Source organism: Salmo salar, chromosome ssa26, assembly GCF_905237065.1.
Source record: "Salmo salar chromosome ssa26, Ssal_v3.1, whole genome shotgun sequence".
NCBI classification, from domain to species: Eukaryota; Metazoa; Chordata; class Actinopteri; order Salmoniformes; family Salmonidae; genus Salmo; species Salmo salar.
Window position 1 is genome coordinate 13,517,760 of NC_059467.1, and position 13,291 is coordinate 13,531,050.

At 42.3% G+C, this 13,291-nt stretch overlaps 1 protein-coding gene across 1 annotated transcript in view; it reads right to left on the bottom strand.

The window, feature by feature from the left end:
• Nucleotides 1-32: 32 nt before the first annotated feature.
• Nucleotides 33-13,291, bottom strand: part of LOC106587292 (T-cell immunomodulatory protein) — a 108,104-nt gene continuing 94,845 nt past the window's right edge. Inside the window, exons 15-18 of the mRNA XM_014175543.2 lie at nucleotides 10,857-10,981; nucleotides 8,107-8,189; nucleotides 4,496-4,613; nucleotides 33-1,471 (exon numbers count right to left, since the gene is read on the bottom strand). Of these exons, the coding sequence (XP_014031018.1) occupies nucleotides 1,412-1,471; nucleotides 4,496-4,613; nucleotides 8,107-8,189; nucleotides 10,857-10,981 (386 nt within the window). The 3' untranslated portion in view covers nucleotides 33-1,411. The remainder of the gene's footprint in view (nucleotides 1,472-4,495; nucleotides 4,614-8,106; nucleotides 8,190-10,856; nucleotides 10,982-13,291) is intronic.

Below are 13,291 nucleotides of genomic sequence, written 5' to 3' on the forward strand. Positions count from 1 at the left end.
AATGGAAAAAAACAAGTGAGAACCACCATGAATTAAGCATGATACACTTTAATTTTCAACCCATCATCCCATAAACATTCAAAAGAAATTATCATATTTCCGATTACACGCAGAATCCACACACAAAACACAAAAATAAAATATATTAGACTTATCACTATTAATCATTAGTTTAAAAAAAGCTCAAACCACAGACATGAGATGATAGCAAAATAAATATTTGGATGTTAGACCAGTACCACCTGAAAACACAGTGCCCCACGTTAATTCAAAATGAAATACAATTTTTTTTGTAGAAGGGGCTTAGACATTGATGATAATATTGATGATTGCACTTTCTGTTGGTTAAATAACAAACCTATTTCCCCTTGTAAGTAAAAGTAGTATAAGTGTTATGTGGACCATTCTTCAATTGAACACCAGAGTTTAGTTAACGTTTTTAATGAACACATAATCAAATGTTTGGCAGTCCAAAAACACACCATGTTTAGCATGTGAGACAAACATGATTATTAAGAGTGCGAAAGACTAAAAAGAACATGACCAAACCAGAGAGGTCAGTAGTACAGGCCATTCCAATACCGCTGTGAGTGAGGGCAGTGGAGAGGGGGAGCTGTCAAACAAGGATAGGACATTGTGTCAGGTATTTGGAGGGGAATTTGAGAAAAAGGAAGGGAAAAGTGCATAATGAACTTGACACATACATTAACCCTCATTATGGACCATGGACTATCCACATGATATACAGTAGAGCACAATGGATGCATCCAGTGTAAGTACCCTGTTTGGGTCAGTGGACTCCGTGTGTAAGATTCCACTATAGCAGTCCATAGAAAACAATAACCTTTACAGATTGACACACAGAAGGCATACAGGAAGAAAACGGATGACTGGACATACATAACAATTCAAGTAGCATTACAATAGCAATGCTTCCCTCAAAACAAGTAAATCAGTAATGTGTGTTGCAGATCAGGATGACTTGGATTGAACATTTAAACATTATTGCAAATTCACGACGTAAACTGTTAGTGCCGATTTGACATCCATACGTAAGGAGCTAAGCCAAAACATTGACTGAAAAGTCATTTCACTCAGTGTACTTTCACTCAGTAGTCCTGTTTAGATTTGGGTTCAGCCATCATTTTGGCCCTTGAAATGTATGAGGAAATGTGAATGAAAAAAAAGAACACGTTCAAATTCCAACCAAATCTGTGCAAGTATGCGAGAAGTAACCCGTCTGTCTCTTTTACATTTGATCATCTTTAATGGATATTTAAACACTTAAATGGCTCATCCTCAAGAGGCCGAGTGGGATCAAATAAATAAACAATTCCATCAACCAGCAAACTTAAATAAAACAGAAAGCAGGCATGACTGTTTCCCATGGTCCATCTCTTCCTGTGCTCCTTCACATGGCATCAAAATGGAACCGGTGTGCTTCCTGTCTCTTCTCCCGGTCGTCCGCTTTCTGAAACACACACAGGGCAATGGTCAGGGGTCACGAGTCAGACAAACGCAGACAAGCAGAATCTAACAGTCAGCGATGGTGAGAGAGAGGTGGGGCTGAAACCATTATAGAATAATAATGAAAGTAGCAGACCTACTCAGTGGTCAGGGGTACAATCTATCTGAGGCAGGAAATCATTATTACAAGTGTTAATGTAGTATCGCTTCAACGTACGATTATGTACCCTCTGTGGGTGAATGAGGATAATTCACGTTTATTTTTAGCGTTCCCTTGACGACAGGCAGCACATAAAGGCACGTATGATGAAAAAAAGGGAACCTTCAAAATGCAGTGGAGATGAAGCTGACAGATTTGTTCTGGAACTACTCCCCGTACGACAGACAGTCCTGATGGAGTACACCAACATCTAAGCAGAGAGTCTGTCGGCCGTATCTGTGTTGTTCAGGACTTAAGGGAGCAGACAGTCTTTAGGACTGAGTGTTCAGTTCCTTCCACTTGTTTTTATGGCGTGTACACAGTACATGGACATACTGTAATATCTCCTTCAGTCTCATTCAGTGAACTGGCTTGTAATCCTGTCAATATTGCCAAGTTCATTGTGGTGTATGAACATGAAATAATTGAGTGTTCAGGGGATATAATTGTGTCGTTATTCCATGTGCGATGTGTCATTTATTGAATGGTCTGAAACCTACTGATTGAGTGCTCACGTATACAGCCTTGTTCAGATTGAACGTGAGGTTCAGTAACACGATAACTTGACCTATTTGAATGGTCTACTGAATGCGCTAACCTATCCACACTCCGTGCAAAGGCTGTGGGGCCTTGAACTAGCATAAAATGCAGGACAAAATGGGATAAGACCTTTGTCACATTGTATGCATTATGCAACGTGGAGGCATAATGCAGACTTCATCGCTCTGAAAAGCCCTGTATTCTGTTTAAACCCACGCAAAATTTAAATAGCTCACAGACAACGATCGATTCCACAGGCGTGAAACCAAAGTTACCTGACAAATAAAGAGAATCCAAAATACCTCTCAGATTTACAGCAAGGTTAAAACAGAGAAGGCAGTTCTATAATTTTTTTTTTTTTTTAAATGTCTTGCTTTCTTATATTTAACAGTGTTGTAACAAACTTCCTGAGCCGGTCTTGGCTGTTGCAGGAGGTACTATGTCTCAAACAGCCTTTGATTCCTATTTGACCATTGAGATTTGTGGAAAAAATAGCAGGGGTCAGTGTAAATATCAAAAGTCAATCACGGATCGCACCGTGACCTGGTCAACTCCACACCGCAATGCAAATGGAAAGGTTTATGGAGATGTGGAGCTTTTTCCAAATGCTATTTTCCCCTGCGTGAAAGGTTAGACTCTTATCTAAGAGAGCTCCTTCAATTATGGTGTGTTATTGTGCTGGGCAGAGTGAGTCAGAACAGGAGCGCTCAGCAGCCGGGCTCCGATATGACTTCAAGGCAGTGACACTCACAACGCAGATGACACACTGGACTAGACAATGGGTCACAACCCCCCCCCCATTGAAAGCAAACAAAGGCAGTACCCTCGCTCAAAAAGACCCACAACAGCGGAGATGTCGGCTATCCCAGTACAACATGAACAAACAAACAACCTCACAAGAACTGAGACGTCGTACCAACACAAAAACAGGCTGCAGATTCAAAAGATGTGACTCATCAGCTGCAACAGTAATAACATGAAGCAGATATATAGGTAACTGCCAAAATAATGGAAACACTTGATTAAATAAGGGATACAAAGTATATCAAAAGCAGGTGCTTCCACACAGGTGTGGTTCCTGAGTTAAGACGCTTTATGTTTGTGTTTCCTTTATTTTGGCAGTTACCTGTATCTCTGAAAGGGAAGGGGGCTCTGAACTAAAGTAGAGTACATTGGTCCAGTAATCACCTAAACAAATGAACAGCTAGCTATTACCTGAACTTCCATTACCTTGGCCATCACGAACATTATCGTTTAATCAACCTCTAATCAATGACGGACAATGAGCCATGTCTCTACCTCGCTTTCTTTCTGATAAAATATAATTGCTGGGCTCAGTTCCTCCGATATAGAGCCAAACATGTTATTTTAATGCAGTGTCAACTCCAATGAAGCTAGTGTTCCCGGAACAGTTCCCTAAGCAGAGAGCAATTATGGCTTCCTGCGTGCATAATCAGGCACCCACAGCAGATGGCTTTGAGAAGACGCCAACATCGCCCGGCCTCGCTTGGTGGAGAAACAGACCAGCCACGGCTGCACTGGGATGGGGATGAATCGCTCAGAGTGTTTGCACGGCAGGCTGGACACACACGCATGTCGGCAATAGTTGCATGCAAACACATGCAAATTCTCACAAGTTTGCACAATTCAAACCATACATGATTACCTAAACACTCAATGTAAAATTCACAAACACACACAGGAATGTAACAAGACAACCAACACACACACACTCCCTGGAGGGCATATTTACAGGGATAATGAACAAAAGATTTGATATGCTGAAGGGGCAGAACAAAGCAATTACAGCCGAGCGTCCTCACTGGTTATGGCCCTCTAACAGCCGTGCTGGATCTCTGTGGGAGGTTAGAGGACAGGGCCCATCTGCTGGTTCTGACCCATCTGTTCCTCTCCGAGTGTACCCTTTGCCCACAGCGGGTCTCCTGCTCTCTGGACCAGCACCAGAGCTACCCAGCAGCGACACAGGGCCAGGAGAAGAGAAGACCCCCACCAGATACTATGGACTGGCAATGGTGGGGAGGATGAGAGAGGACATACACTGCTCTGACCAGAACATAACCAGCTTTGGCTCAGACTATTAAGAGGAGGAGGAGGAGAGGATAGTGAGGAGGAATGCAAGGAAGAAGAGGAAAAATGACAAGACAGTACAACTAAAAATGAAGGAGAAGAGATGAGGTTGAAGGTGCTCATTACTGTCGATTAAAGCAGTAATGATGGTAATGACGATGATAAACGGTGTAAGATGCATTTGTGTCATTCTGTTCCTACCTTCTCCTGCCAGTGGAGGATGCCAATGATGACCAGGATGAAAACACACACGCCGATCAGAGCGATGGCAGTCAGTAGGACTATGTTACTGGGGGTCAGATACAACTTCGCACTCCAACTAAAAGAGGGAACGGGTAGGAGAAAGAAAAGGCGTATCAACTACTATACGACATAAAACTCCTACAAAAAGGTATGTCTCGTCTTTTCCCCTATCAGAAGGTAAGAGTCAATGTGCTATATTAAGGACATTTAGCATATTTTGCTGGATCAGAGATGTTAGTTGACAATGTTTTACTAAATCACAAAATATGACATTATGACATATTAGGTCAAAATGAAATCGAGAAACGCTACATCACTGTCAGAGACGAACCATTTAAATGAAAAAGATCAAAAACAAAAAATGACAAGCGCATTTCCTGTCTTTCGATCCACATATTTTGTGACTATTGAAGAGAACGGAGAGTTCATTTGAATGGTTTGACTAAAAACAAGAACAGACCCAGATTGTGGAGATACGATATTATACTACAATAAATGGCTGAAGAACAATACTTCTGCTCAAATATGAATCAAAATAACTTCATTAAGACATTCTATCAGAACTAATACAGTGAGGAAAAAAAGTATTTGATCCCCTGCTGATTTTGTACGTTTGCCCACTGACAAAGAAATGATCAGTCTATAATTTTAATGGTAGGTTTATTTGAACAGTGAGAGACAGAATAACAACAACAAAAATCCAGAAAAACACATGTCAAAAATGTTATAAAATGATTTGCATTTTAAATGAGGGAAATAAGTATTTGACCCCCTCTCAATCAGAAAGATTTCTGGTTCCCAGCTGTCTTGTATACAGATAAGGTAGCTGAGATTAGGAGCACACTCTTAAAGGGAGTGCTCCTAATCTTAGCTTGTTACCTGTATAAAAGACACCTGTCCACAGAACCAATCAATCAATTAGATTCCAAACTCTCCACCATGGCCAAGACCAAAGAGCTCTCCAAGGATATCAGGGACAAGATTGTAGACCTACACAAGGCTGGAATGGGCTACAAGACCATCGCCAAGCAGCTTGGTGAGAAGGTGACAACAGTTGGTGCGATTATTCGCAAATGGAAGAAACACAAAAGAACTGTCAATCTCCCTTGGCCTGGGGCTCCATGCAAGATCTCACCTCGTGGAGTTGCAATGATCATGAGGAAGAGGAGGAATCAGTGAGGAATCAGCCCAGAACTACACGGGAAGATCTTGTTAATGATCTCAAGGCAGCTGGGACCATAGTCACCAAGAAAACAATTGGTAACACACTACGCCGTGAAGGACTGAAATCCTGCAGCGCCCGCAAGGTCCCCCTGCTCAAGAAAGCACATATACATGCCCGTCTGAAGTTTGCCAATGAACATCTGAATGATTCAGAGGAGAATTGGGTGAAAGTGTTGTGGTCAGATGAGACCAAAATGGAGCTCTTTGGCATCAACTCAACGTGTTTGGACGAGGAGGAATGCTGCCTATGACCCCAAGAACACCCACCCCACCGTCAAACATGGAGGTGGAAACATTATGCATTGGGGGTGTTTTTCTGCTAAGGGGACAGGACAACTTCACCGCATCAAAGGGACGATGGACGGGACCATATACCGTCAAATCTTGGGTGAGAACCTCCTTCCCTCAGCCAGGGCATTGAAAATGGGTCGTGGTTGGGTATTCCAGCATGACAATGACCCAAAACACATGGCCAAGGCAACAAAAGAGTGGTTCAAGAAGCACATTAAGGTCCTGGAGTGGCCTAGCCAGTCTCCAGACCTTAATCCCATAGAAAATCTGTGGAGGGAGCTGAAGGTTTGAGTTGCCAAACGTCAGCCTCGAAACCTTAATGACTTGGAGAATATCTGCAAAGAGGAGTGGGACAAAATCCCTCCTGAGATGTGTGCAAACCTGGTGGCCAACTACAAGAAACGTCTGACCTCTGTGATTGCCAACAAGGGTTTTGCCACCAAGTACTAAGTCATGTTTTGCAGAGGTGTCAAATACTTATTTCCCACACTAAAATGCAAATCATTTTATAACATTTTTGACATGCGTGTTTCTGGATTTTTTTGTTGTTATTCTGTCTCTCACTGTTCAAATAAACCTACAATTAAAATTATAGACTGATCATTTCTTTGTCAGTGGGCAAACGTACAAAATCAGCAGGGGATGAAATACTTTTTTCCCTCACTGTAAACACATTACATATTAGTGGTGAAAACAAAAACTACCAATGGCAATGCAGGACACAAAATGAGCCACCATATGTTGCGTTAACCTATGCCAATAGACACTGAGCAGTCACTGTAATGTATGAACACTACATGATGTATGCGTCTACATGATGTGGGTGTGTTTTTATGAATAATAAGTCAGTGTAGTAGGTATGTACAGTGCATTCGGAAAGTATTCAGACCCCTTGACTTTTTCCATACTTTGTTACCTTACAGCCTTATTTTAAAATGGATTAAATATATATATATTTTTTTATCTACACACAATACCCCATAATGACAAAGCAAAAACAGGTTTTTGCAAATGTTTGAGAAATAAAAAACTGAAATATAACATTTACCTAACTATTCAGACCCTTTACACAGTACTTTGTTCAAGCACCTTTGGCAGCGATTACTGCCTTGAGTCTTCTTGGCTGTGACATTACAAGCTTGGCACGCGTGTATTTCGGGAGTTTCTCCCATTCTTCTCAAACTCTGTCATGTTAGATGGGGAGCGTTGCTGCACATCTATTTTCAGGTCTCTCCAGAGATGTTTGATCAGGTTCAAGTCTGGGCTCTGGCTGGGCCACTCAAAGTTTTGGTACCCTTCCCCAGATCTGTGCCTCAACACAATCCTATCTCGGAGCTCTACGGACAATTCTTTCGATCTCATGCCTTGGTTTTTGCTCTTACATGCACTGTCAACTGTGGGACCTTATATAGACAGGTGTGTGCCTTTCCAAATCATGTCCAATCAATTGAATCTAACACAGGTGGACTCCAATCAAGTTATAGAAACATCTCAAGGATGATCAGTGGAAACAGGATGCACCTGAGCTCAATTTCGAATCTCATAGGAAAGGGTCTGAATACTTATGTAAATTGCTGTTTTTTATTTTTAATACATTTGCAAATATTTTCTAAAAATCCGTTTTCGCTTTGTCATTATGGGGTATTGTGTGTAGATTGAGGGATTTTTTTTTTCTTAAATCAATTTTAGAATAAATCAAGGGGTCTGAATAGTTTCCGAAGCCACTGTATATGCAAGTGCAAGCATTTGTCAGTGTGTGTGTGTGTTCCATGTGTTGGTGAGAGAATGTGTTAGCTGGCCATACGGAGAAGGGGGTTCTGCCATCTGCTGGCACTCCTGGGGGTAGGACTACATGTGAATGAAACAGAAAAACATTGAAACATGGCCTGAGCATGTTTGTGGGCGTCCAAGTACAGATGTATGTATGTATGTATGTATGTATGTATGTATGTATGTATGTATGTATGTATGTATGTATGTATGTATGTATGTATGTATGTATGTATGTATGTATGTATGTATGTATGTATGTATGTATGTGTGTATGTGTGTACCTGCGGGGCTCGTTGTGTGGGTATGGAATGACTATGAGCTGCGAGTTGGGGATGATGGCTGTCCACTCCTGCTTCCTCACATCCTGCAAGGCAGAAACAGAGAACCAATGTTATTAGAGCCTCAGGGAGGCAGAATGAATGGACAGGCAAAAATGGAACAACTCCAGTTCAAAGGTAACACAATGCAGGCAATATATCACACACTTCTCAGTGCAGATACGATGTAGGGCCCGAGTCATTTCCTGTACAGTACTGCACTACAATTTGCTCTCTAGTTCAGAGTTTAAGGAAATGTATTTTTTAGAAGTTCAAGCTCATAAGCTTTTCAAAGCCAGTTTCTGTATTAATTACAAAGGTCATTTTCCCTCTTGAAGTTGCAACTGGATGGCAATCGCCAGCAAACATTAAATTCATCTTTCTCAGAGTCCTCTAGAGAAGAGAGACTCATTTCCGACAACACATCTATCATTTGGCAACATTAAGGGATAAGGGAAACACACTTGCTCGCTCACACACGCAGATGCATGCAGACGCACACGCAGTGTGTGACGGCATACTTTGCATCCTCGTTTACTCAGAGCCACCCTAATGAGAGCCCAGGGTTTTTAGCTACCTATACCCGAGCTATTTAAAGGCATGCATTTAAGACACAGACAGTCTAGTCAATTAAATAAATGATGTCTGCTGAAGTATCCCCCTGGTGTGTCAGCCTACTTCCTACAGTCCCATTAGCTGGAGTATTGTTACAATGCTGAGGGTTGTGTGCGGTTGGAAGCCATGCATATGACTCCTTCCTGACACTGAGAAATGTCAATTAAAGAGAATGACATACCTACATAGCTCAGAGATACAAATACTATGTAAGGCAAAGACTCAAAGCGAATCAGAGCTGCAGATTCAGGGATTTGGATTTACTAATTGTTAGTGTTTGAAGTAAAATAGGTTAAGGAGAATAATGATGAACGGAATGAGTCACCTTATCGTGTCAGTGTACTGTGAACAGTGTGCTAGTTCATTAGAAGTTGCAGTGCTTAACCTACTAAGCTAACGCTGACATTTTACTCTTCAATGCAGTGTGGTTTATGCAGAACGGCAGTGAGAGACAGTGACAGGCTGCGCTTCTGGCGCTTTGGCTAAGAGAAGACGTCTGTGTTTAAGAGGAGGAAAGCGTTTCTGGGTTTTCAGAGAGTGTTTCAAAGGAGAGCGCTGGGTCTGAAGTTGAGAGTGAAGTGGGGTTTTTGGGGAGGCGATAGCAGAGCGGGAATCTTGAAAAACCTTGTGAGCAGAGGAAACTATCCTCATGGGATTGAGACGAGTGTGCAGGAGGAAAGTAGAACACACTCCCTTTCTCTCCCTCCTCTCTCTATCTCTCCCAAACCCTCACAGGCCTCCTGAATGTTTTCCCCTGTGAGGGAGAGTTGGAGACAGACCTGAGAGAGACAGATAGGAACTATCCCCCCCAAACTCACAGAGACAGCCAGATAGACACAGCTGTTCATTAAATGTGTACACTGAGCTGAGTGTAAACATTTTAGGAACACCTTCCGAACACGTTCCTAATATTGTGTTGTGCGCACTCCCCCCATTCCACAGCGTTCCACAGGGTTGCTGGCCCATGTTCACTCCAATGCTCCCCACAGTTGTGTCAAGTTGGCTGGATGTCCTTTGGGTGGTGGACAATTCTTGATACACACAGGAAACGGTTGAGCATGAAAACTCCAGCAGCGTTGCAGTTTTTGACACAAACCTGGTGCACCGGGCACCTACAACCATACCCCGTTCAAAGGCACTTACATTTGTCTTGTCCATTCACCTTCTGAATGGCACACATACACAATCCATGTCTCAATTTTCTCAAGGGTTAAAAATCCTTCTTTAACCGGTCTCCTCCCCTTCATCTACACAGATTGAAATGGATTTAACAAGTGACATCAATAAAGGATCATAGATTTCACCTGGATTCACCTGGTCAGTCTATGTCATGGAAAGAGCAGGTGTCAATGTTTTTTATACTCAGTGTATGTAGCACTGAAGACATTTTCATCTACCCTCTGAATGTAAAAAGTGGTTAGCATAACACAAAGCATTATAAAGATTTTATTAACTGGTGTGTGGGGAAATGCGAACCTTAGCGGAACATTTTTCTTGCATAACTCAAAGGGGTGCAAGCGACAACAAAGCACGTTGCTGTACTTCAGATGCCTTACTCTGTACGAGCCTCGCTCCCAAGGTAGTGTGGTATGGGCAGAAATTTGCAATGCAAATCCGCTATGATGAAGACCTCTGTTCTATTCTTTGACAGGTGAGGAACGGGAGCCAGCGTCTCAAATTCAACTGAGCCGCGCAGGGGAATCTATCGAGGAACCAACAAACAGCATTTCAAAACGGCACGCGATACGAGAGACAGAAGGCTGTCGCTCCCCACGAACCCAAACCACATGCCAATGTTTGAGGTAGCACAAAAGTGGGTGAACGAAGAAAATAATGAATTATTTACTGCATAATAAATCATCTACTTATCATATTGCAACAGGAAGAAACGTTTACAGCACTTACATCAACCTGCAGTAGAGTTATTGTCAGTATCAGTGGCTCTGGGTGTGTTCTCCACATGGTTACAGTGACTAGAAACAGTATCAGTTTTATGCCGTAGTAATTAGACCTACTGCATCCTGTCCTGTCTGTGTTTTGTCTGGCATGTCCCTCCTCTCCGCTCCCCTCCCCCTGTGCTGCAGCGCACCATACTGTACCTTGTTCCCGAGGGGCCGGGGGATACCCACGTACAGGTGGTCCAGGAAGTTGGCGCTGCGCCCCAGGCCCAGGACGGTGTAAGGCAACTGCAGGGAAAGGTGGGCCGACTGGCTCAGCTGGCCGGCTGCATGGAGGGGAAAAATAAAAAAGGGGCCATTAGAACCATTCAGACCCATAAACGAGCCTCATAAAAGACACAAATCAGACCATCCTATTCCTACCGTCGCCCAGTCCAGAGGCATCTACCACCCCCTACACCACCGCGTCCTCGCCACTGGCTCACGCCCTGCCAAGCGCAGCAGATGTAAATCACCCGCTTTATGGTAATCAGAGAGAGCACCACGGCAACAAATCAGGATAAATGTGGATGGACTGCATGGCTGGTCTGGACCTACACTCAGATGGAAGCATGTTTTTACATTTACATATTGTGCAGCAAGGAAAAGCTTCAATGACTGATTATAGTAGGATATTCAGTCCACATAAAAGAAAACAGAGTGTGTTCTGCCTGGCTATTATCTACACATATACAGTACCAGTCAAACGTTTGGACACACCTACTCATTCAAGGGTTTTTCTTTATTTGACTATTTTCTACATTGTAGAATAATAGTGAAGACATCAAAACTAAGAAATAACACAAAGTGTTTAACAAATCAAAATATATTCTTAAAAATGTGCCTTTGCCTTGATGACAGCTTTGCACACTCTTGGCATTCTCTCAACCAGCTTCATGAGGTAGTCACCTGGAATGCATTTCAATTAACAGGTGTGCCTTGTTCAAAATTAATTTGTGGAATTTATTTTCTTCTTAATGTCTTTGAGCCAGTTGTGTTGTGACAAGGTAGGGGTGGTATACAGAAGATATCCCTATTTGGTAAAAGAACAAGTCCATATTATGGCAAGAACAGCTCAAATAATCAAAGAGAAACTACAGTCCATCATTACTTTAAGACATGAAGGTCAGTATGGAAAATGTCAAGAACTTTGAAAGTTTCTTCAAGTGCAGTCGCAAAAACCATCAAGCGCTATTATGAAACTGGCTCTCATGAGGACCGTCACAGGAAAGAAACACCCAAAGTTACCTCTGCTGCAGAAAATAAGTTCATTACTGTTACCAGCCTCATAAATTGTGGCCCAAATAAATGCTTCACTGAGTTCAAGTAACAGACACATCTCAACATCAACTGTTCAGAGGAGACTGCGTGAATCAGGCCTACTAAAAGACACCACTACTAAAGGACACCAACAAGAAGAAGAGAATTTATTGGGCCAAGAAACATGAGCAATGGACATTAGACCAGTGAAAATCTGTCCTTTGGTCTCATGAGTCTAAATTTTAGATTTTTTGGTTCCAACCGCTGTGTCTTTGTGAGATGCAGAGTAGGTGAACGGATGATCTCCGCATGTGCGGTTGCCACTGTGAAGCATGGAGGAGGAGGTGTGATGCTGTGGGGCTGCTTTTGTGGTGACACGGTCTGTGATTTATTTAGAATTGAAAGCACACTTAACCAGCATGGCTATCACAGCAATCTGCAGCGATACGCCATCCCATCTGGTTTGTGCTTAGTTGGACTATCATTTGTTTTTCAACAGGACAATGACCCAAAACACACCTCCAGACTGTGTAAGGAGAGTGATGGAGTGCTGCATCAGATAACCTAGCCTCCACAATCACCCGACCTCAATGCAATTAATATGGTTTGGGATGAGTTGTTGGAACTCTTTCAAGACTGTTGGAAAAGCATTCCTCATGAAGCTGGTTGAGAGAATGCCAAGAGCGTGCAAAGCTGTCATCAAGTCAAAGGGTGGCTACTTTGAAGAATCAAAAATCCCAAATATATTTTGATTTGTTTAACACTTTTTTTGGTTACTACTTGATTCCATATGTGGTATTTCATAGTTTTAATGTCTTCACTATTATTCTACAATGTAGAAAATAGTAAAAATAAAGAAAAACCCTTGAATGAGTAGGTGTATCCAAACTTTTGACCGGTACTCTAAGTATAGAGCCTAAAAGCTTGGGGTTGAATGCCTGTCTACTAGTAAAGCACAAGTGTAACTCCATCTTGAGAGAATCTATATATTGCCTTTCACGAATCTCCAATGTAACAGTTCAAAACGAGGACAAACTAGACCATCTCCTCTGAAATGAAAGCATGACCCTGCTTTGAGCCCTGTTCCTGCTATCCTGCAACGATGGAGCAGGTTATACTGAGCAGCTTCAGAGCAGTTGCTGTAAAAGCCAACGTAATTGCTTCAATCATACAGAGACGCTCACCTTTTTAAAATAAGGGCTATCATTAAAAAATATGTTTGGGGGGACAAAGGAAGCTGAGAAAGTCAGAATCTGTCATTACAGGTAGATATATGGTACAGTATACATTTATGTTAATAAAGTGGCTTGTTCATTCTAGTGACACTGATTGGAAGT